The sequence below is a fragment of the Podarcis cretensis genome (genome assembly GCF_951804945.1).
Source record: "Podarcis cretensis genome assembly, chromosome: 15".
Classification (NCBI taxonomy): Eukaryota; Metazoa; Chordata; class Lepidosauria; order Squamata; family Lacertidae; genus Podarcis; species Podarcis cretensis.
In genome coordinates this window covers 13,370,923-13,393,241 of record NC_137185.1, presented here as the reverse complement: position 1 = coordinate 13,393,241, position 22,319 = coordinate 13,370,923, and the positions used below count along the sequence as shown (strand labels likewise).

The 22,319-nt window shown below is 48.1% G+C and overlaps 1 protein-coding gene across 3 annotated transcripts in view; it reads left to right on the top strand.

The window, feature by feature from the left end:
* Positions 1 to 22,319, top strand: part of ATP2A3 (ATPase sarcoplasmic/endoplasmic reticulum Ca2+ transporting 3) — an 88,132-nt gene that overhangs the window by 24,111 nt on the left and 41,702 nt on the right. For 2 of the 3 annotated variants that reach the window (XM_079955493.1, XM_079955494.1), the window contains exons 2-6: positions 16,938 to 16,955; positions 17,779 to 17,861; positions 20,045 to 20,149; positions 21,103 to 21,241; positions 21,877 to 21,957. In XM_079955493.1, coding sequence (XP_079811619.1) covers positions 16,938 to 16,955; positions 17,779 to 17,861; positions 20,045 to 20,149; positions 21,103 to 21,241; positions 21,877 to 21,957 — 426 coding nt within the window. Of the gene's footprint in view, positions 1 to 16,937; positions 16,956 to 17,778; positions 17,862 to 18,714; positions 18,760 to 20,044; positions 20,150 to 21,102; positions 21,242 to 21,876; positions 21,958 to 22,319 lie in introns of those variants that run through there. The other variant, XM_079955495.1, reaches the window with a different exon arrangement.

Sequence of the window (22,319 nt, the reverse complement as noted above, 5' to 3'; positions counted from 1 at the left end):
TTGATTCCGTACAATTGCATCTTCCAGTCAAATGGAGCTTCCCTGTTCAGCAGTAGTCTACCTCCCGAATGCCTCTTCCTGCAGGGCAACAGCAGGAAAAACACTGCCACCTTTGTGTCCAGAAGCCTCTCTCTTTGGCCACAGGGCTAAGAAGCCAGATCCCTAGAAAGATGGAATATAGATATATTAATAAATAATATGCCCCTCCCCTGCCTTAAAAAAAAAAGTCAGAAAGGTTGCTGTCAGCATCCATGACACAAGAGCCGTTAGGCTGCTTTTGGTCTGGTTAGGTTTTGGTTTGTTCGTTTCTTTTTTACCTCTCCACCCATTCTTTCCTTCCTGGAAAAGAAAATATAGACCACTGAGATAGCAAGTGCCTGATTGTACTGATTGGGTTTTGCATGGGTAGCGAGAGTTACGTTTTTATGCAAAACCGTACTCCTGAGGTACCACACTCTCAGGAAGAAGTTGGCATACCAACAAGGCGGGGGGCGGGGCTTTTTTACTGCCTTGTTCAGAGGGGTCCTGCCCCCCACCTTCCCACCACGTTTTTGCAAACCACATAAAAAAGGAAGAAAGCTTGCAGCAGTCGGGACTCCTTAACTTAGCGAAAAGCAAGGCGAAAGCGACATGACAGGAGTTTTTGAGCTGGTTTTGAGCTATTTTTCATGAAAATCGCCCAGATCTGTACTACTGACATGGGCTGCCGTACGTCTGGATTTTCCTGGACATTTCAGCGATTTCCGCCCAGACTCTGCTTAATGGGGCTGAATACGGGCTGTGTCTGGAAAATTCCAGACCTATGGCAATAATAATAATAATAATAATAATAATAATAATAATAATATTTGTACCTCATCCATCTGCCTGAGTTGCCCCAGCCACTCTAGGCAGCTTCCAACATATATAAAAACATAATGAAACATGAGACATCAAAAGGTTTCTCTCTACGGGACTGCTGTCAGATGTCTTCTAAAACTCAGGTAGTTGTTTATTTCCTTGACATCTGATGGGAGGGCGTTCCACAGGGTGGGTGCCACTACCGAGAAGGCCATCTGCCTGGTTCCCTGTAACTTCACTACCCGCAGCGAGGGAGCTGCCAGAAGGCCTTCGGAGCTCAGCGTCCGGGCAGAACAATGGGGGTGGAGACGCTCCTTCAGGTATACAGGGCCAAAGGCGTTTAGGACTTTAAAGGGCAGCACCAACACTTTGAATTGTGTTTGGAAACATACCGGGAGCCAATATAGGTCTTTCAGGACCGGTGTTATATGGCCTGGCAGCCACTCCCAGTCACCAGTCAAGCTGCTGCATTCTGGATTAGTTGTGGTTTCTGAGTCACCTTCAAAGGTAGCCCCACATAGAGCACATTGCAGTAGTCCAAGCGGGAGATAACCAGAACATGTACCACTCTGGCGAGACAGTCGGCAGGCAGGGAGGGTTTCATCCTGCGTACCAGATGGAGCTGGTAGACAGCTGCCCTGGACACAGGATTAACCTGTGCCTCCATGGACTTCTATGAGTCCAAAATGACTCCCAGACTGCACACAGTTGCTCCATTCAGGACCAGGGAATCCCCCACACCTGCCCGCCCCCTGTCCCCTCAGAAACAGTCCTTCTGTCTTTTCGGGATTCAACCTCAAGACAGATTCATGGAGGATGCAGCTATAAGTGATTACAGTGGTACTTCGGGTTACAGACGCTTCAGGTTACAGATGCTTCAGTTTACAGACTCCGCTAACCCAGAAATAGTATCTCGGGTTAAGAACTTTGCTTCAGGATGAGGACAGAAATTGTGCTGCGGCATGGTGGCAACAGGAGGCCCCATTAGCTAAAGTGGTGCTTCAGGTTAAGAACAGTTTCAGGTTAAGAACGGACCTCCGGAACAAATTAAGTACTTAACCTGAGGTACCACTGTACTGGCATTGATGGCTATATACTGCATTTGCAGTGATGCTTCTTGAATGCCAGTTGCTGGAAGCCAGAGGAGGGGAGATGGCTCTTGTGTTCGAATCCTGCTTGCTGGTTTCCCGCAAGCATCTGGTTGGCCACTGTGGGAACAGGATGCTGAGCTAGGTGGTCCATTGGCCTCATCCAGCAGTCTCCTCCCTGGAACAGCTGCTCTTGCTGCTTCTTGGGCTCTGCCTCAGCTCCTGCGCTTAACACCGACTTTGCAACTTTTACAAGGGCTCTGCAGGTTGTCGAAAGGCGACAAAAGCGAGGCTGTTCTGTTTCTCTCCCCCCCCCCGCCCCCCCAGCTGCCGCCGCCTTTCTCCACTGGCTCACCACATTTTCCTTATTTTAGTCCCGCTGTTGACCTTGGGAGGTGACAAAATGGAAAATGATTACGGGGAGCTGGAAAAAAACAAAAAACAAAAAGAGTGGGAAACAAGTCTCTCTGTCGGCTTTTGCTTGTCAATTTGTAAGCGGTTTTTATCAGAGCGCAAGGCTCCTTCCTGTTCCCAGAATACAGTGCAAAGATGCAATTTTTCTGTGCCCTCCCCCCCTCCCACAACCCAATTGTGTTTGCAGGAAGACACACATTTTGATAACACCTAGAAATGTCTCCGCTGCCTGGCTTACTTGCATGCACGGACCAGGAGTTCTGTAGACCTGCTGTGCTTCGAGGGATGGGGAGGGACATGAAGTATTTTGGATGCTGTTAGCTTGCAACTCCCACCAAGCCAGCCAGCATGACTAGTGGTTAGAGGTGATGGGAGTTTTAACCCAGCAACATGTGAAAGGGGGCCGTGGGTTTTCTTTAGTCCTGCTGCATTTTCTATAGGACATTAACAAACAAAGAAAAACAACAACAACACGTAATTGGGATTAGAGAAAACTCATGGAAGGCTATTTGGGTCTAATGGCTGAGATAAAGCCTCCCTGTGCAGGGGCAGGGGCAGTGTACCAACAACATCTGGGGACCCACAGGTTGAGAACCGCTGCTCTAGGGGGTTGGGGAAAATGGCAGGGGGTTGGTGAGCTGAGTGAGCGTGGGCACAGCCCTATGTGTGTGTGTCTTCTGCACACACACAAAAGTGCCCTTCATGCAAGCAGATTCCAGGGCACAGTGTACAAGAATGAAAATAGAAAGCAATAAAATAACAGAGTTCCTTTGTACACAACACTAAAACCCAGGGCCAAAATAATTATAGTATAGAGCAGTTAAGGGAGCAGGAGGCCATAAATCCATTCCGGGGGTGGGGGCAGGCGTTGACCCATACTGGTTGTGGATGATGGGAGTTGTAGTCCAAAACGTAAGAAGGGTATTAACAAGCTGGAAGGTGAGAAGACAGGGTGGACCAAGATGATAAAAAAAGGCCTGGAAACCAAGCCTTAGGAGGAACGGCTGAGGGAACTGAGAATGTTCAGCCCTAGAGGAGAGGAGAGTGAGAGATGATATGAGAGCTGCCTTCAAGTATCTGAAGGGCTTTCACATGGAAGATGGAGCAAGCTTGTTTTCTGCTGCTCCAGAGTGTAGCTCCCGAATCAATTGATTCAATGGCAAGAATGGGGATTCAGACTAAGCATTAGGAAGAACTTCCTTACGTTAGAGCTGTTTGACAGCGGAGTGTATGACCTTGCAAAGTGGTGGACTCTCCTTCATTGGGGTTCAAAAAGAGGTTAGGTGGGTCATCTATCAAGGATTCTTTAGCTGTGATTCCTGCAATTGTGGGAGTTGGACTAGCTGTCTTAAATATTGCATGAGGAAGTATTTGGGCAGAATATCTGCATTTAGATATGTATGGAATTACATATTATGAGAGGATTAAAAGAAAAAATACTGGTTAGTGTAGAAATGGAAGAGAATGATGGGCTGAAACATGCCAAGATGCCATGGGTCATAAAAAAAGACAGATTTGCCCATTCCTGGACTAAGCCGATCTTGCTTGTAAACTGGTGACTTGCATGCAATTGTGTGTGTGTGTGTGTGTGTGTGTGTGTGTGTCTCAAATCTTTTTACACTTATTTCCCTTACTGGAAACTTCATAGCTATCCCAGAGCTCAGACGCACTCCACTAAGGAGCTCAGGGGTTTTAGTTTTCTTGGCATCCCTTTGCAAAAAACAAGCTGCTTGAGAATGGAGTCTTAAGAGAGATCTTATCACGATCAGCGCAGGTGGGGGCAAGGGGGCAGGGAGGTAGAAGCAAGTCATAACTTTATCAGCTTCGGCGGAAACCTTCCCGGGACAACCCTTGTTTTACTTTTCCTTGCCAGGCTTTAAACAAAAGTCCAGTTTGTGTGTGGACTTATTGTCTCTCTCTGTGTGTGTGTGTGTGTGTGTGTGTGTGTGTGTGTGTGTTGTGGAGGGCGGAGGTGGAAAATACCTCTTAAGGGAAACCTCTGTTTGAAAAGCGCCAGGCCTGATATCGCGGGAAATGCTGTGTGGTTTCCTGTGAGTAACTTTTGGGAGGGTTGGCTGCAGTTTCCCCAACCGTAAGATTTTGCTGCTGGCTTAACGTCGCAACATTTGTTAGCCTGCCTTCTGGGTCCTTTTAGCTAGCACCCCTGAGCCTGCAAAGCAGGGGCGACAGATAATGTGTCCCCTTTTTGGCCCCTGCTCCCGAGCTCCCACCAGTTTAGTGGCAAAAACAAAAGAGGGGATGCAGAATAAATAAGAACATAAATAGAGCCACACAGGAAGTGTGCTGTACTGAGAAAATAAGCAAAAAGCACTCAGCTCCTGCTTGAATTTACAGTGGTTCCTCGGGTTAAGTACTTAATTCGTTCCGGAGGTCCGAACTTAACCTGAAACTGTTCTTAACCTGAAGCACCACTTTAGCTAATGGGGCCTCCTGCTGCTGCCATGCTGCCGGAGCACGATTTCTGTTCTCATCCTGAAGCAAAGTTCTTAACCTGAAGCACTATTTCTGGGTTAGCGGAGTCTGTAACCTGAAGCGTATGTAACCAGAGGTACCACTGTATTACATTGGGTTGGCTTCCTTTGTTTGCCCCCAAAACCGTTGGGTCTCTTTCAAAATTCAAATACAGTGGTGCCTCGCAAGACGAAATTAATCCGTTCCGTGAGGCTCTTCGTATAGCGGTTTTTTCGTCTTGCGAAGCAAGCCCATTGACAGCTTAGCGGATTAGCGCTATTAGCGGTTTAGCGGCTTTTAGCGATCAGCTGTTAAGCGGCTTATCAGCAGATCAGCTGATAAGCGGCTTAGCGGCTTAGGAAAAGGGGGGGAAGGGAAAAAACCCCGCAGGAACTCGCAAGACATTTTCGTCTTGCGAAGCAAGCCCATAGGGAAATTCGTTTTGCAAAGCGCCTCCAAAACGGAAAACCCTTTCGTCTAGCGGGTTTTCCGTCTTGTGAGGCGTTCGTCTTGCGGGGCACCACTGTACGTCCCCCCCCCTTTTCTTTTTAAAGCACCTTGGGGATTTCTCTGGAAACTCACTCTGTTCTGTTTTGCTTTGGCAACCGTTGGACAAAACCACCTCCGTTTTAGACTTCTCCGTGAATCTGTCACAGGGGGTCAGAATACGACCTTCTAATTTGCACCTTTGGGGACCTCTCGCAAGTGTGATGAGAGCGAGGTGCGTTTGAAACTTGGGGGGGGGCAGACAGCTCCTCGTTTGTTCTGTTTGAATCCTGCCTTTGCGGAAAAGGGGGGAAAATAGAAAGAGACCTGAAGCTGGCTGCCGTTTTTAGCACCGGTAGCGGCAGAAATCTCCTGGGCTGGTTTTGGCCTTTTTGTCTGTTGTGACATGGGCTGAGGGGAAATGGTATTTTGCTTTGCTTTCCCTCTTGGAACCTGATTGGGCCAGCCCGGCTGCAAAAGGGGTTCCCTGGATTTGTGGCAGAAAGGGATATCCCAGCCTTGTTTAGGCGTACCGTATATTCGGCTAGGAAGCAGAGAGTTCACACAGGGCTAGCTGTTGTCTCTTGTTCATGGGTGGAGCCTGCAAAATTGCAAATGCAACAGAAAAAGAGGAGGGCGGTTAAGCAAAAAAAAAGTAAACACTGTGCAGCTGGGTGTGAGCTGGCAAATAAGGTCCAGGATTTCCTGAATGCTGTAGCACGTCAGGAGCTGGTGGTTTAGAAGTCTTTGAGCTTCTTCACATTCTATGAAAGGCCAAAGGCCCATCTAATCCATCAGCTTTTTTCTCGGCTGCCGCGTTTTTATTTTTTCCCCCCGCCTACCCTCCAAAACAGATGCCTTTGCTGAATTTCCTTCAGATATTCTCACATCCTTTTTGTTCTTGTGGCAGTCGTCGTCCCCGCACCCCCCACAATGCCCTGGAAAGCCGCTAGCCCTGCCCTGGGGCATTGTGGGAGGCTGTGCAAGCGCCGACCAGGCTGCCAACCCAATTGCTTTGTTGCAGCAAATACGGGCATCTCCCAGCTTACGTGGGGTTACGTTCCTGGGTGAAATTGGATACAGTGGGGAACACCATCTGAAAAACCTGTATAAACCATTCTTTCTCTAAACTCCCAACTCTCCACAGGCCGCAAAGGCTCCTGGGATTGAAGTTGCAAAGGCTTCAGGGATCACTATCTGTTTCCCCGCTCTTTTTGGGCTGCTTTTGCCCTTTTCGTGCCTTTTCGCCATTTAAATCGGTTTATTTAATTATTTTTCGGCATCTGGGCATAAGTGGGGAGATGCCTGCGTTATACTAGGGGGCTGAACCCCTGACCACTTCTCTCACAAGTGCCACCCCTTCCCTCTCCACACAGACCTTTCCAAATCTCCGCTGGCTGCCCTGGGCCACCTGCCAGCCTGGACCTGGCTGATCGCCCAACATCCTCAACTGCCCACCTCCCCCCCTGGTCCCCTCTCTCCCCCCCCAACACTGTTGCAAAGACTCAGCAGCTCCGAAAGCCAGGTTTGCCATCGTGTTGCAGTTCATGTCGCCACCTGTTGGGAGACGACATCCTTAGGGAAATATGTATATTAGGAGAGGTATTCAAACCTTAGGAGGGGAAAAGAGAAAAGATGTGCTGCTGCTGTACCTAATAGCAAGTCCTCAACCCTAAGGTGAGATTATGTGAAGGGTCCATCATATCTCAGCTGTAGAGTGCCCATATTTTTGTAGAAAATTTTAATCACCAGCATTTTTTACAAAAAAAGCCAGATAGCAGGTGTTGGGTCAGACTGGTGAGAGGAAGAAGAAGAAGAAGAGTTTGGATTTGATATCCCGCCTTTCACTCCCTTTAAGGAGTCTCAAAGCGGCTAACATTCTCCTTTCCCTTCCTCCCCCACAACAAACACTCTGTGAGGTGAGTGGGGCTGAGAGACTTCAGAGAAGTGTGACTGGCCCAAGGTCACCCAGCAGCTGCATGTGGAGGAGCGGAGATGCGAACCCGGTTCCCCAGATTACGTGTCTACCACTCTTAACCACTACACCACACTGGGGTAAGATGGAGGGGAAGAGGAGTCAGAGGCTGGAGGAACAACAAGGTTTAGTGAGCAGGAAGCATCTGTGGCAGAGTGCAGTTCAGACTCTGAGGCTGAAGCAGAGGCTGGAGAGGAAGGGGGTCAGAAGGTGGCTGAGGAGGCCAGGGAGTCTCCCCCTTCTGCTGAGACCAGCTCCTCCCCCTCCCCACTCCCCCAGTCTCTGAGAACGTGCAAATAAATGAAAAGAGCAGAACAGAGATTAGTTGATGTACTAATTAGGCATGGTAATTCTGTGCAGATCATGTTTTTGCCAACAAAGAGTTAACTACAACTTGCATGGTGTGATTTACTGCAGGCTCCTCCTTACAGAAAAGGGACGCGGGTGGTGCTGTGGTCTAAACCACAGAGCCTAGGGCTTGCCAATCAGAAGGTCGGCGGTTCGAATCCCCGTGACGTGGGTGAGCTCTCGTTGCTCGGTCCCTGCTCCTGCCAACCTAGCAGTTCGGAAGCACGTCAAAGTGCAAGTAGATAAATAGGTACCGCTCCGGCAGGAAGGTAAACGGCGTTTCCATGCGCTGCTCTGGTTCACCAGAAGCGGCTTAGTCATGCTGGCCACATCACGCGGAAGCTGTATGCCGGCTCCCTCGGCCAATAAAGCGAGATGAGCGCCGCAACCCAGAGTTGGCCACGACTGGACCTAATGGCCAGGGGTCCCTTTACCTCCTTACAGATGGGGACAAAGCTGGAGTGAGCTGGCTCTGCCTGTCATTGCCTCTGGCGCCACCTACTGTTAACTTCCCTGCCTTCTGCCCTACCAGTTCCAAGGAGCGCCAGCTACAACATCCAGAGCTCCAAAGGTGACCAATCCCTGCTTTGGAACATTGGAGGGCCACCCAAATCAACAGTGTCCTTTTGTGAGGCTCAAACAATGCACAATGAAAACATTCATGGAAAAGTTTGTTTTAATCCACAATAAAAAGATTGATTAAACCTTTAAAAAAGTTGACTTTCCTGCCATAAAAACAAACAGCGACGGGAGCATTCAAAGCCCTGCAGAAACAAATCTGCTCCAAGTACAAAAAAATACATAAAAATGTAGTTTGAGAAGGCATGGGGAGAACAGACAGGTTTTCATTTGATGCCAAATGGATCTTAATGTAGATGCCAGGTAAGCCTAATTGGGGAGGATCTTCTTGTCGTCAGGGTGAGTGGGAAGCAGTTTCTCTGCCTTTGTCATAATCCAATAAATTGGGGCCATCCCAATGAATTCGACCCTTTCTTTTATCCCTCCAACATTTAGCTTCATTGGATGTCCACAATTTCTAGTACTGCGAGAAAAGGAGAAAACCTTTCCTCTGCCCACTTTCTCCATGCCCTGTGTAGTTCTAGAACCTTCTGTCATGTCACTTCTTTATTCGCCTTTTCTCTAAACCGGAAAGTCCCAAATGCTGCAACCGTTCTTCATAGGAAATCGCTCCTCCCTCTTCCACAAGATGTTGATGAAGCCCGAAACCTGGACGGCTTGCATTCCTGCAAAAATATACATTAAAACAGCCTGTGTATTGTTGCCATTAACACTTTTAATCCATAAATTCCCTCAAAGGGAACGGGGAGCTGAGAACTGAGGGAGAAGTCGTCAGGCTGACATGTTGTGTTAAGCTGTCAGTTGCGGTTGACACACGGCAGTCTCCTTTTGTGACGTGGTTTCTCTCCCATTACAGTGGTGCCCCGCAAGACGAACGCCTCGCAAGACGAAAAACCCGCTAGACGAAAGGGTTTTCCGTTTTGGAGGCGCTTCGCAAAACGAATTTCCCTATGGGCTTGCTTCGCAAGACAAAATGTCTTGCGGGTTTTTCCGACTTTTTTCCCTCCCCCCCTTTTTCTAAGCTGCTAAGCTGCTTATCTGCTTATCCGCTAAGCTGATAAGCCGCTAAAAACGCTAATCCGCTAAGCCGTCAATGTGCTTGCTTCGCAAGACGAAAAAACCGCTAGACGAAGAGAATCGCGGAACGGAATCTTTTCGTCTTGCGAGGCACCACTGTAATATGTTTGGGCTGGGGTTTAGCTGGTGAAAAGAACAATTCATTTTTCACTCAGCCAGGGGCCTCCCCAAAATGGTGTCGCTTGCAAAGGGCTGCTGTTGTTATTTTCTCTTCCTTGTCCTTGACAATTTATCCCTGCTACGATTTGATTTGCGGCGTGTAGGGAGAGATCCCTGAATGGGCTGGAGGAGGCAGTCGGCTTGTCTCTTGCTTGCCTGGAAGAAGAAAAAGAGCCAGTGGTGGTGGTGTAGTGGTTAGAGCGTTGGACTCTGATTCGGTGGACCAGGGTTCGAATCCCCGTTCAGCCATGAAGCTCACTAGATGATCTTGGGCCAGTCACTCACTCTCAGCCAAACCTACCTCACAGGGTTGTTGTGAGGAGGAGAACTATGTATGCCACCTTGGGCTCCTTGGGTAGATGTGCAATAAATAAATGTGTCTGAGTGAGTATGCGCCTACTGCGCAAAAGCAAAAGTTGCTTTCCTAGCCCCTCCTACTTTTGCCTCTGGCGCCTCCCACCAATGTATGTGGCTCCCTGAATGTTGTCTAGAAGGAAAAACACCCTTGGGCTGAAACAGCTTTCCTGATACCCCATATCTATGCATATTTCTGCTCTGTGTCAGTTTCTTAAGTCTGATCAATTTTTGCCTTAAGAATGCCATTTCTAGTAATAAATTCTGCATTGAAATTTGCATTTTAGTATCATATTTTATTTTAGTGTATGCCTTGCTGAATTTTTTACCTTAAAAGAAGCATTCAAATGCATTACAGTGGTACCTCAGGTTAAGTACTTAATTCGTTCCGGAGGTCCATTCTTAACCTGAAATTGTTCTTAACCTGAAGCACCACTTTAGCTAAAGGGGCCTCCTGCTGCTGCCGCACCACCACCACGCGATTTCTGTTCTCATCCTGAAGCAAAGTTCTTAACCCGAGGTAATATTTCTGGGTTAGCGGAGTCTGTAACCTGAAGCGTATGTAACCTGAAGCATTTGTAACCCGAGGTACCACTGTATGGTACTTTTTCCTTTGCAACATTTGGAGAAGTGCAAAATGTGAAGGCCAAGCACATTAGTTTTTGAGGTGAGGAGACACGTCGGCCTCCATCAGAATCGGCAGAAAGTCGATTAGTTCACCAAAAGCAGCAAAAACCTGCTGATACAAAGCATACGGCAATGGGTGTTAACTTGTTCGTCTTCCTTTGAAGGAAGTGCAATGAAGCACTCCTTATCTACAGCTCACCCCCATGCACCGCTTTGCATCAGAGATGGTCGCTAGGCCCGTATTGACCATGCCACGATTTGTTTATTTCTTTCATTAAAGAAAGAACTTAACAAGCCTCAAGCTTCTAATCCCTATGACTGCAAAGATTGGCCAGGAGAAATCTGCACCACAGACCAGTAGTGGGTGGGGGAAAGAAAGGTTCAGGAAAATTTCCTGTGTCCAAGGTGTTTTGCCTTTATGTTTTCCCCCTCCTTATGGCTAACAGGAGCAGAAGCACTCCTGCAAGATGCAAACGTATATATCCGGTCTGATTTAGGCAGGTTGCACCGGGGCAATTGGGCAGGCTATCTTTGCAGGTACGAAATGCAAATATCCCTGCCCATGTTTATCCTCTCCATCACCTGCCTGTCACACATTTGCTTGTGAGGGATGCCGGGATGAGGTCTTCCCACTGCAAAAGGACGTTTGTTTGACTTGGCGGAGGCTGAAATGTCAGCGCTAGTCAAACACCAGCTGCAGTTGGAGTTCCAGTTGCCTAAGTGACTCCCAGACCCAATTAATCTTAGAGAAACTTAACCTGTGTGTGCCTGCAGCCGATTTCCCCCACGTTCCTTCCGTGTTAAAGTAGCCTTTCCCAAACAACATTGAGGAAGGCGAAATATTTGTATTTAGAAAAGAATTATTACTGTAACATTTTTAGTGTAACAAAGGACCCGTGTGTCGGTGGTCGTGTATTGATTGGACAAATGGTTGCTACCTCTTCTCGATCTGAAACATTTCCAGCCATCAGGGGGAAAAATTACCGTATTTTTCGCTCTATAAGACGCACCAGACCACAAGACACACTTAGTTTTTGGAGGAGGAAAACGAGAAAAAAAATATTCTGAATCTCAGAAGCCAGAACAGCAAGAGGGATCGCTGCGCAGTGAAAGCAGCAATCCCTCTTGCTGTTCTGGCTTCTGGGATAGCTGCGCAGCCTGCATTTGCTCCATAAGACGCACACACATTTCCCCTTACTTTTTAGGAGGGAAAAAGTGAGTCTTATAGAGCAAAAAATACGGTATGTCTCTGATTTCAATCGTGTTAGCAGATATTTCAATTCGTCAATATGCAAACGTTTTGCAGCAAGGGGGGTCATGCAGGTCTGTTGCTACAAATGAAAATGCTTTGCCTCCGCGGTCAGAGGCAGCACTGCTTCTGAATTCCAGGTGCTGGAACTGCAGCGGGAGAGAGGGCTCTTGTGTTCAAATCCTGCTTCCGGGTTTCCCACAGGCATCTGGCTGGCCGCTGTGGAGAACAAGATAGCCCATTGGCAGCTGGTAGAGCATGAGACCCTTAATTTCAAATACACAGTTTGGGTTTGAGCCCCACGTTGGGCTAAATCAGGCATCCCCAACCTTCGGCCCTCCAGATGTTTTGGACTACAATTCCCATCATCCCTGACCACTGGTCCTGTTAGCTAGGGATCATGGGAGCTGTAGCCCAAAATATCTGGAGGGCCGAAGGTTGGGGATGCCTGGGCTAAATGATTCCTCTGTTGCAGGGGGTTCAACTAGTTGACCCTCAGGGTTCCTTCTAACTCTACAATTGGCCTGATCCAGCAGTCTTTTTGTAAATAATAATAATAATAATAATAATAATAATAATAATAATAATAATAATTTATTTATACCCCATCCATCTGGCTGGCTTTCCCCAGCCACTCTGGGCAGCTCCCAGCAGAATATTAAAAACACGATCAAACATTAAAAACTTCCCTAAACAGGGCTGCCTTCAGATGTCTTCTAAAAGTCAGATAATTGTTTATTTCCTTGACATCTGATGGGAGGGCATTCCACAGGGTGGGCACCACCACTGAGAAGGCCCTCTGCTGGTTCCCTGTAACCTCACTTCTAATGAGGAAAGCAGCAGAAGGCCCTCGGAGCTGGACCTCAGTGTCCGGGCAGAATGATGAGGGTGGAGACGCTCCTTCAGGTACACTGGGCTGAGCCCATTTACAGCTTTAAAGGGCAGCACCAACACTTTGAATTGTGCTCGGTAATGTACTGGGAGCCAACACAGGTCTTTCAGGACCAGTGCTAAATGGTCTCAGCGGCCACTCCCAGTCACCAGTCTAGCTGCTGCATTTGGGATTAGTTGTGGTTTCCGGGTCTCCTTCAAAGGTAGCCCCACGTAGAGCGCATTGCAGTAGTCCAAGCGGGAGATGACCAGAGCATGCACCACTCTGGTGAAACAGTCTGTGGACAGGTAGGGTCTCAGCCTGCGTACCAGATGGAGCTGGTAGACAGCTGCCCTGGACACAGAAATGACCTGTGATCCAAAATGACATTCTTGTGTTTTTCCCAAGCCACCCCAACATTGTGCCTACCTCCATTTCTTTTTGTCGTTGCCAAAACCGGAGAGCAAGTACATTTTGTTTAGGGAGAAATATGTGGGCCACATCTGGCCCAGGGGTTAGCATCCACTGTAATTAGAGAGCCAGCCTTTGCTTGGAGACAGCAAATATTTGCCTCCGCTGGCACCGTGAATGTCTTCTGTGTGGCTTGTCTTGCTCATTGTTGCTCCGTTCTTCCACCGAAAGTGAAATTGCAAATTGTCTCTGATGACACTCTCGCTCTCTCTTCCGCAGGCTTTCCTCTTTTCAGAAAGAGGTTCGGTGTTGTCTGCAGCAGTGAGTCATTCGGGAGCCTGCTATGAATTGTGAACTCATTCACTGAATGCTAATCATGTAAAAAATGAGTAAAAAATGAGCAGCTTGGTGGATGCCAGGAATTGGCTCCCCTCCCCCAATATGATTCAGCTGTTTGCATTAAAAATTTGCTGCATAGTTTGAAGAGGATGGGCAGGGACAGGCGCATTTGTTCATTTCTACTCCAACTCATTTTGGCAAATTTTTAACCTATAATTTCATGCTGCTTTGTTACTGCATCAGTCTGAGATACTCTGTGTGTGTGTGTGTGTGGACAGATATTGATACAAATGTGCATTTTCTTGCTGAATCATAGAATTGTTGGAAGGGACCCTGAGCGTCATCTAGTCCAACCCTCTAACAATTCGAGTCCTACCCTCCGGAGCAGGAGAAAATAAGCTTGCTCCATCTTCCATCTGAAAGCCCTTTAGATATTTGGCTATCGTATCAAAATGCATGCTTTTGAGTCATTTAAGCTACCAAGGACTGTGATGCGCCATTTGGAGAAGCTCTGAATCAAGCGAATAGCCAAAAATTCCACACTGAACGTTCATTTTGAGAGGTGTGGCTAATCAGGGGCCCTGAAGGCGTCATGAGAATCCAGCTCCCATCAGCCCCAGCTACCTTGACCAGTCTTCAGGGATGTTGGGAGTTGTAATCCAGCGGCATCTGGAGACCACAGATTAGCCAACCTTGTTGCATGTTGTTGTTGTTGTTGTTGTTTAGTCGTGTCCGACCCTTCGTGACCCCATGGACCAGAGCACGCCAGGCCCTCCTGTCTTCCACTGCCTCCCACAGTTTGACCAAACTCATGCTGGTAGCTTCGAGAACACTGTCCAACCATCTCATCCTCTGTCGTCCCCTTCTCCTTGTGCCCTCCATCTTTCCCAACATCAGGGTCTTTTCCAGGGAGTCTTCTCTTCTCATGAGGTGGCCAAAGTATTGGCATCTCAGCGTCAGGATCTGTCCTTCCAGTGAGCACTCAGGGCTGATTTCCTTAAGAATGGATGGGTTTGATCTTCTTGCAGTCCATGGGACTCTCAAGAGTCTCCTCCAGCACCATAATTCAAAAGCATCAATTCTTTGGCAATCAGCCTTCTTTATGGTCCAGCTTTCACTTCCATACATCACTACTGGGAAAACCATAGCTTTAACTATACGGACCTTTGTTGGCAAGATGGAATGTGCAAATACCAAGTTCCAGGGTACGGAACAGTGTGCAGTTCTGGTCACCTCCCCTCAAAAATGATATTATAAACTCGGGAAAAGGTTCAGAAAATGGCAACTAAAAACTATCAAGTGGGTGGAAAAATTCTCCAGTGCAAAAAGGTTGCCCCTTTTGGGACTTTTTAGTTTAGAAAAAAGGGTTTTCTTCCTCTCATAACACTAGGGCTTGTGGACATCCAATGAAATTGAATGGTGGAAGATTCAGGACAGATAAAAGAAAGCATAAAGGTAAAGGTAAAGGTACCCCTGCCCGTACGGGCCAGTCTTGACAGACTCTGGGGTTGTGCGCCCATCTCACTCAAGAGGCCAGGGGCCAGCGCTGTCCGGAGACACTTCCGGGTCACGTGGCCAGCGTGACATCGCTGCTCTGGCAAGCCAGAGCCGCACACGGAAACGCCGTTTACCTTCCCGCTGGTAAGCGGTCCCTATTTATCTACTTGCACCCGGAGGTGCTTTCGAACTGCTAGGTTGGCAGGCGCTGGGACCGAGCAGCGGGAGCGCACCCCGCCGCAGGGATTCGAACCGCCGACCTTTCGATCGGCAAGCCCTAGGCGCTGAGGCTTTAACCCACAGCGCCACCTGCGTCCCTAAAAGAAAGCATACCCTCCAACATTTCACTGATGAAAATAGGGGTGTGCTGTTTTTGTTGTTTTTGTTGGCTTGTGTTGTTGTTGTTGTTGCTGCTGCTGCTGTTGTTGTTATTGTTATACCCTGCCCATCTGACCGGGTTGCCGCAGCTGCTCTGGGTGGCTTCCAACATATATAAAAACACAATTAAACATTAAAAAAACCTCCCCTATGCAGGGCTGCCTTCACATGTCTTCTAAGGGTTGTATAGTTACCAGTCTTCTTACCTCGGGAGTTACATAACTCCATACCCTCCAACATTTCTCTGATAAAAATATGGACATCCTAAGGGAAAGCAGGACATTCTGGGATCAAATCGGAAACCAGGATGGCTTCTGTAAATCCGGGACCGTCCCTGGAAAACAGGGGCACATGGAGGGTCTAAGAAAGTCATTCATGCAGTGCATAATTGGACTATGGAACTCCCTCAGGAGGCAGCGATGGTCAGCATCTTGGATGACTATTAAGGAGACAGAAGCAGTGATGAACACAAGAGTGGAGAGTTGCTCTTGTTCTCAGGTCCTGCTTTCGGGTTCCCTGCAGGCATCTGGCTGGCTACTGTGAGAACAGGATGGGCCCTGGGCCTGATCCTGCAGGCTCTTCTTACATTCTTATGGTCCTACCTTACAAAGTGGTTGTGGCGAGAGAGAATGTGTGTGAGGTGCTTTGAATGTTCTGAAGCACCATATAGCACTGCGAAATGCATTAGCGGGAGTCACGACGGTGGTTGCTGTGGAAACAGGCCACCCCGTGAGGCTCCCTCTGGAAAACATTGGGGAGGGGGAGGATTATCTTTGGGGGAACTGGGGGAAGTGTTCAATGGGGGAAAGAGGAATGAGAAGCGATGAAGTGGCATGTGGGGTGTTTTTTTGGGCAGGGGAGGAACAGGCACCCACCCACTTTTCAAGAGCACCCAGACTTGCACAGCATTGAAATGGCAAATATTCAGTCAGTGTCGATTTTATTCAGAGCTTTGCACATGTCTTGATGCAGTTCAGCAACTCCTTTTCATATTGTACATATAGTGCGCAACACTTGGAGATTTTGAAACTGTTGAGTGCTTTAGAAATGCTTCAAAATATATAATCTCCAGACACGGATGCAACATTTTTGAAGACATAAGTGCACAGGCCAACACCAGGCCATCCACTTCTCAGATGTGTCCTAGTGCATGGTTTCCCAAACTTGGGTCTTCAGCTGTTTTTGGACTACAACTCCCATCATCCCTAGCTAGCAGGACCAGGGATGATGGCAATTGTAGTCCAAAACAGCTGGAAACTCAAGTTGGGGAAACACTATGTGAATGTATGAGGGACGTGGGTGGCGCTGTGGGTTAAACCACAGAGCCTAGGGCTTGCTGATCAGAAGGTCAGCGGTTCAAATCCCCGCGACGGGGTAAGCTCCCGTTCCTCGGTCCCTGCTCCTGCCAACCTAGCAGTTTGAAAGCACATCAAAGTGCAAGTAGATAAATAGGTACCGCTCCGGCGGGAAGGTAAACGGCGTTTCCGTGCGCTGCTCTGGTTCGCCAGAAGCGCCTTAGTCATGCTGGCCACATGACCCGGAAGCTGTACGCTGGCTCCCTCGGCCAATAAAGCGAGATAAGTGCCGCAACCCCAGTCGGTCACGACTGGACCTAATGGTCAGGGGTCCCTTTACCTTTACTTTATGTGAATGTATCATCTAACAATGAGAGATTTGGATTGTGTGTTTGTTTGTTTTTTTGCAAATCAATGACTGTCCTTTTTCTTTCCCACTCTTTCCTGTCCATGGCTGCTCTTCGCTGGAAACCTGCAGAACTCCCTGCTGAAGAAGGTACACAGACTTCCTGTTATCCAGCTTGGTCATGAAGAGCTACTTTGTTATACGTGGGGTGGGTTGGCGGAGGAAGGAGCTGCCCAGAGGAGAAGGAAGGGGAGGCTGGTGATTTTTGAGCTGTGATTCCGGCATTGCAGGGGGTAGGACTAAATGAGGCATCTATTCCATGCTCAGACAGCTCATACCAACGTGGCCCCCCTTGAGATGTTGTTGTCTCTCATCATCCCTGACTATTGGCCATCCCAAAATACACTGTGTGGGAGCAGTAAAATGTCCCCAGAAACCATCTATATAAGCAACCACCACATATAGAAATCTAGCGGGTCAAGGGGGGGGGGATTCTAGCCTGGCAGTCAAAATTTCTGTGTGCCAGAGATATTGTCTTTCTTCTCCACCAGCACTGGTGGTACGACACAAGAATAGTACGGCCACTTTATCTGTTGTTCATGTAGACAAGCCTTAAGTCAGGCGAATTCAGTGGTATATTCTCAGGTGGGTACATTGGCAAGGACTAGAGCCTTGAAGCACAAGGTTAAACTTGTCTACTCAGAAGTAAAGGCTGGTGGATATGACATTACAGCCTTAGGGTTGTATCCAAATGCTAACCATGCATAGTGTAGACCCATTGAAATGAGTGAACCGAAGTTAGCCACTTCCATTCATTTCAGCGAGTCTACTCTGGAGTAAATTGGACACAACCCACATACATTATTGGGATAGAGAGATGGGTTTGTGGGGCAAAGTCACTCAGGGGTTAGGATTTTGCATTGTTGAAGGACTGAAGATAATTCTGGCTTTTGTTTTTCATTGTTCTTCCTAGGAAAATCGCTCCTGGAGCTGATATTAGAGCAGTTTGAAGACCTCCTAGTTCGGATCCTCCTCTTGGCTGCCTTCGTTTCCTTCGTAAGTACAGTGGTACCTCGGGTTAAGTACTTAATTCATTCTGGAGGTCTGTTCTTAACCTGAAACTGTTCTTAATCTGAAGCACCACTTTAGCTAATGGGGACTCCTGCTGCCGCCGGAGCACAATTTCTGTTCTCATCCTGAAGCAAAGTTCTTAACCTGAAGCACTATTTCTGGGTTAGCGGAGTCTGTAACCTGAAGCGTATATAACCTGAAGCGTATGTAACCTGAGGTACCACTGTATGCTGCCAGATAATCCTTCTTCCTGATGTTAAGTCAGTGAGTCTCTGAGCCCAAGACTACATTCTGGGGCCACTGTTACTGCTCGTTCCTCAGGGCTTCTTTTCCCTCTACAGATACTGTTTTTGGTATTCGTGCCACTCTTGGGATCCTCCTGGACGTGTGGGTGTGCCTCCTCCTTGATCCCCAGTGCCCCCATTTTGTTGGCGCTGGCCAGCTGAGATGGCTATGAAGGGGAGCATCATAAACCAATTTTAAGAGAAGCTGCTGTACAGGCGACTCCCCACCAACACACACTCAACTTGTGCGCAACCGCATATACGCCCAGTGCCAGGAAACAAATAAATAGATTTAAACTGCAAAAGGGCACAAAAAAAGGCAAAAACGGCCTCAAAAGAGCAGGAAAACTGTAAAGAAAATGGCATGAAAAGAGCAGGGAAATGGTTAGCAATCCCAAGAGTCTTTGCAAATAAAATCCCATGAACCTTTGAGGGCTATGGAGAGTTGGAGTTTGAGAAAGGTTTGGTGGGAGTGATTGTGGGGGCATTTGACACCATTCATGCCAGTCTATTTTTTCCAAGGGTTTTCCAAGGGTTTCCAGAGGTTTAGACAGTGTTTCCACTATTTTCGCGTATATGCAAGGGAACGTAACCCCTGCGTAAGTGGGGAGTCGCCTGTATGTGTAAATGTAATAATTATGGACAACATTGCTTACTGACGGCATTCATATCTCACCTTTGGCCTACATGGGTCCTTCCATCCCCCCTCATTTAATCCCCACAACAACCCTGTGAGGTAGGTTAGACAGGAGAGGCAGTGACTGGGCTGCAAGTCACCCAGTGAGCTTCATGTCTGAGTGGGGATTTGAACCCTGGTCTCTCCCAAGTCCTAGCCCAACACTTTAACCACTATACCACACTGCCTCTTACTGATGCTTTCACCACTAGCACTCCAAGGGACCACGAGAAAGTGGGCAGGCCATCAGGGACATGTGCTATTCGAGCAAAGATGTGGCTTGCTTTAAACAACCTCCAAAAACCGAATCTGAAATTTTACAATATCCAGTTTTTCCTTTAACTTCCCCCACCGCCAGTTTGCAGAATTAAAATATTTTGAATGAAAGAGTTATAAGTCCTGGTGGGTTGCCTTGCTCTCTCTCTCTCTCTCTCTCCCCCCCACACACTTTGTTTCCTTATTAACAGCCAATTACTTAATCTGATAAAAATGAAAATACAGAGAGCTGAACAGCATGGTGGGAATTCAATGGCGCTTTCACAAATCAGTCTGCTCCTTCTCCAAGCGTAACATTAGCACGACAGGCCCCTTTTTCTTTGCTTTTCGACTTGGCTTTTCCGCTCAAAGAAAAAAGGGAGAATTACGCTCTGCAGCTGCTCAAGGAATATTTCCCAAGGAAAATTTAGCCAAAGTAGGAGTTAAAAACACACACACACAAAATGACTACTAACAGAGAGTTAAGTAGATTTCTGTGATGACGGCTGTCTCTCTTTTGATCGAATACAAGGCTGGAAAGGGTTTCTGTGTGGTTTGGGTTCTGTTCTCACTGTACCTCCAGCTGGGAAAAATACACCGAATTTGGTGTGCCAAAAAGCACCCAGCGCTTAAATAAATAACCTACTTTTTAGCCCAGTTTTCAGATTAGCTATTCAAAGCTTAGAGAGCCCTGCCCAATGCTCAGTGGAAGCCATGGAGTATTTTAGGCATTGCCAAAAAGCTGTGAGCCTGGGCCAATCGCTGCCTCTCGGCCCTAGCCACAGGGTGGTTGTGAGGATTAATTGGAGGGTGGGGGAGAAGAAGAAGAACTCTGTAATCCTCCCCCTTGAGTTCCTTGGAGAGAAAACCTGGGGTATAAATTCAGCAAATAAATAAAATAAATATGCTCTAACCACTGAGCTGATGGCCCTTCCTTCCTCTTCCCTCTGCAGATCCTGGCCTGGTTTGAGGAAGGGGAAGAAACAGTGACGGCTTTCGTGGAACCCATCGTCATTATCATGATCCTCCTTGCCAATGCGGTAGTGGGAGTGTGGCAGGTACGGTGGCACTTTGGAATGTGACTTGGGGGAGGCCACCTTGTTTCCCATCATGCAATGTGGGGGACCTTTCCCAGGCTGGGGGCCAAATTCCCTCACAGGCGCAACCTCCTGAGGGCCGCATGTCCGTGGCAGGTGTGGCTGGAGGCCAAAGTGGGTGGGGCAATCGGCCACGCATAGCTCAGCCTGTCAAGCATGAGACCTGTAAGCTTAGGGCTGTGGGTTCAAGTCCCGCGAGGGGCAAAATATTCCTGCATTACAGGGGATTAGACCCCCGGGGGTCCCTTCCAGCTCTACGGTTCTATGATTCTGACTCCTGCTGTTGCACAATGTTATTATTACAGTTAATTTGTTTATTGCCTTCTAAACTGCCGCCTCAAGGCTGTTTATGCATAAGATAATTAAGAAAGGTCTGAAAAAGCAAAAGCGGGTGCCTTTAAAGCAAGACTAAAACCCCAACAAACGGATACTTGTGGTAAAGAATCCTTTATCAAGCTGGGGAAGGCTGTTGGAACGAAATGTATTCAGTTGTTTCCAGAAGGTGCAGAGTGGGCGCCTGTCGACAGGAATGCTATTCCACAGAACAGGGGCAGCCACCCTTAAGGCCCTGCTCAGAGTTCCTGCAGAGTGGGGCTCCTGAGATCTATAGACTTTGCAGGAGAAGCTCCCCTGTAGGCCACAGTGATCTACTGGGTGTCTGAGTGATCTACTGGCTGTCTGGGTGTCCCTTTGGGTGGGCTAGCCAAATGAACAAATGGAGAGAAGGCCACTAGAACAGGGCCTGCTCCTTGTGGGGCATAGGCACCCAAAGAGAATGGATACCTGAAACAACTCATTGACGGATCTCAAATTTTTTGAAGGTTCTTATGGAAAGCTGCTAACTGGGGGGGAGTGGGAGACTGCCCATTTCTAGCCCCCTCCCAAATTAATGTGAAAACTGCCTGTCTTTGCAGGAGAGGAATGCAGAGAGTGCGATTGAAGCCTTGAAGGAATATGAACCAGAAATGGGGAAGGTGATCAGGGCAGATAGGAATGGAGTTCAACGGATCCGAGCACGCGACATTGTCCCAGGAGATATTGTAGAGGTGGCAGGTATGACCTTCCTTGCTTTGCGTGGGTTTGTTTTTGCCTTGTGCTTCTTACTATTTTGGGTGATGAACTGCAAAGAATCATTCCCTAGCCAATCCACAATTCCTTTTTGCATATCTAGAGTTGCAGCAACTTGCTGGACCCCAATTCCCATCGTTCCTGGTCATTGACCATGCTGGCTGCTGGGGCTGCTAGGGTCTCCTGCGCCCTCTGCTTTTCTTCCAAGGAGACCCCAGGTTTTAGCTCTAGGCAGGGCCCAATCCTGGCAATGCACTAATAAGGCTTTAGTGAACCTGGATTGATTGATTCATTACATATATACAGTATTCCACCAGGGGAGCTCAAGGTAGCATGCATAGTTCTCCTCCCATTTTATCGCATAGCAACCCTGTGATGTAGGTTAGGCTGAAAGTGAGCGACTGGCCCAAGGGTCACCCAAGTGAGCTGAATGGGGATTTGAACCCTGGTCTCTCCCAAGTCCAGCACTCTAACCACTACACCACACTGGAATTCATGGCACAGCTAACCAAAACAATAAGGAATCAGAACAGGGGAAGTCTCATTTCACCCCTATTTAATCAGTTACTGCAAACAGTTTCTGCCTGTGAACCATATTGTTGTCCTTTTTCCTTTCACAGTTGGTGACAAGGTGCCTGCCGATATCCGGATCATTGAGATCAAGTCGACGACGTTACGAGTAGACCAGTCCATTCTCACTGGTGTGTGTCTGTGTTTGTCCTATGCTACCGTGAGAACATTCCTTGGTGCCTGCTGAGGCACCCTGCCTCCCCTGATTTATCTTTTTTACTTTGGATGCAGCGAGACCAGCCCAGACAGCTCAGAAGGGATGTGGGTGGCACTGTGGTCTAAACCACTGAGCCTCTTGGGCTTGCCGATCGGAAGGTCGGCAGTTCGAATCTGTGTGTCACGGTGAGCTCCCGTTGCTCTGTCCCAGCTCCTGCCAACCTAGCAGTGTGAAAGCACATCAGTGCAAGTAGATAAATAGGTACCGCTGTGGCGGGAAGGAAAACGGTGTTTCCGTATGCTCTGGTTTCCGCCACGATGTTCTGTTGCACCAAAA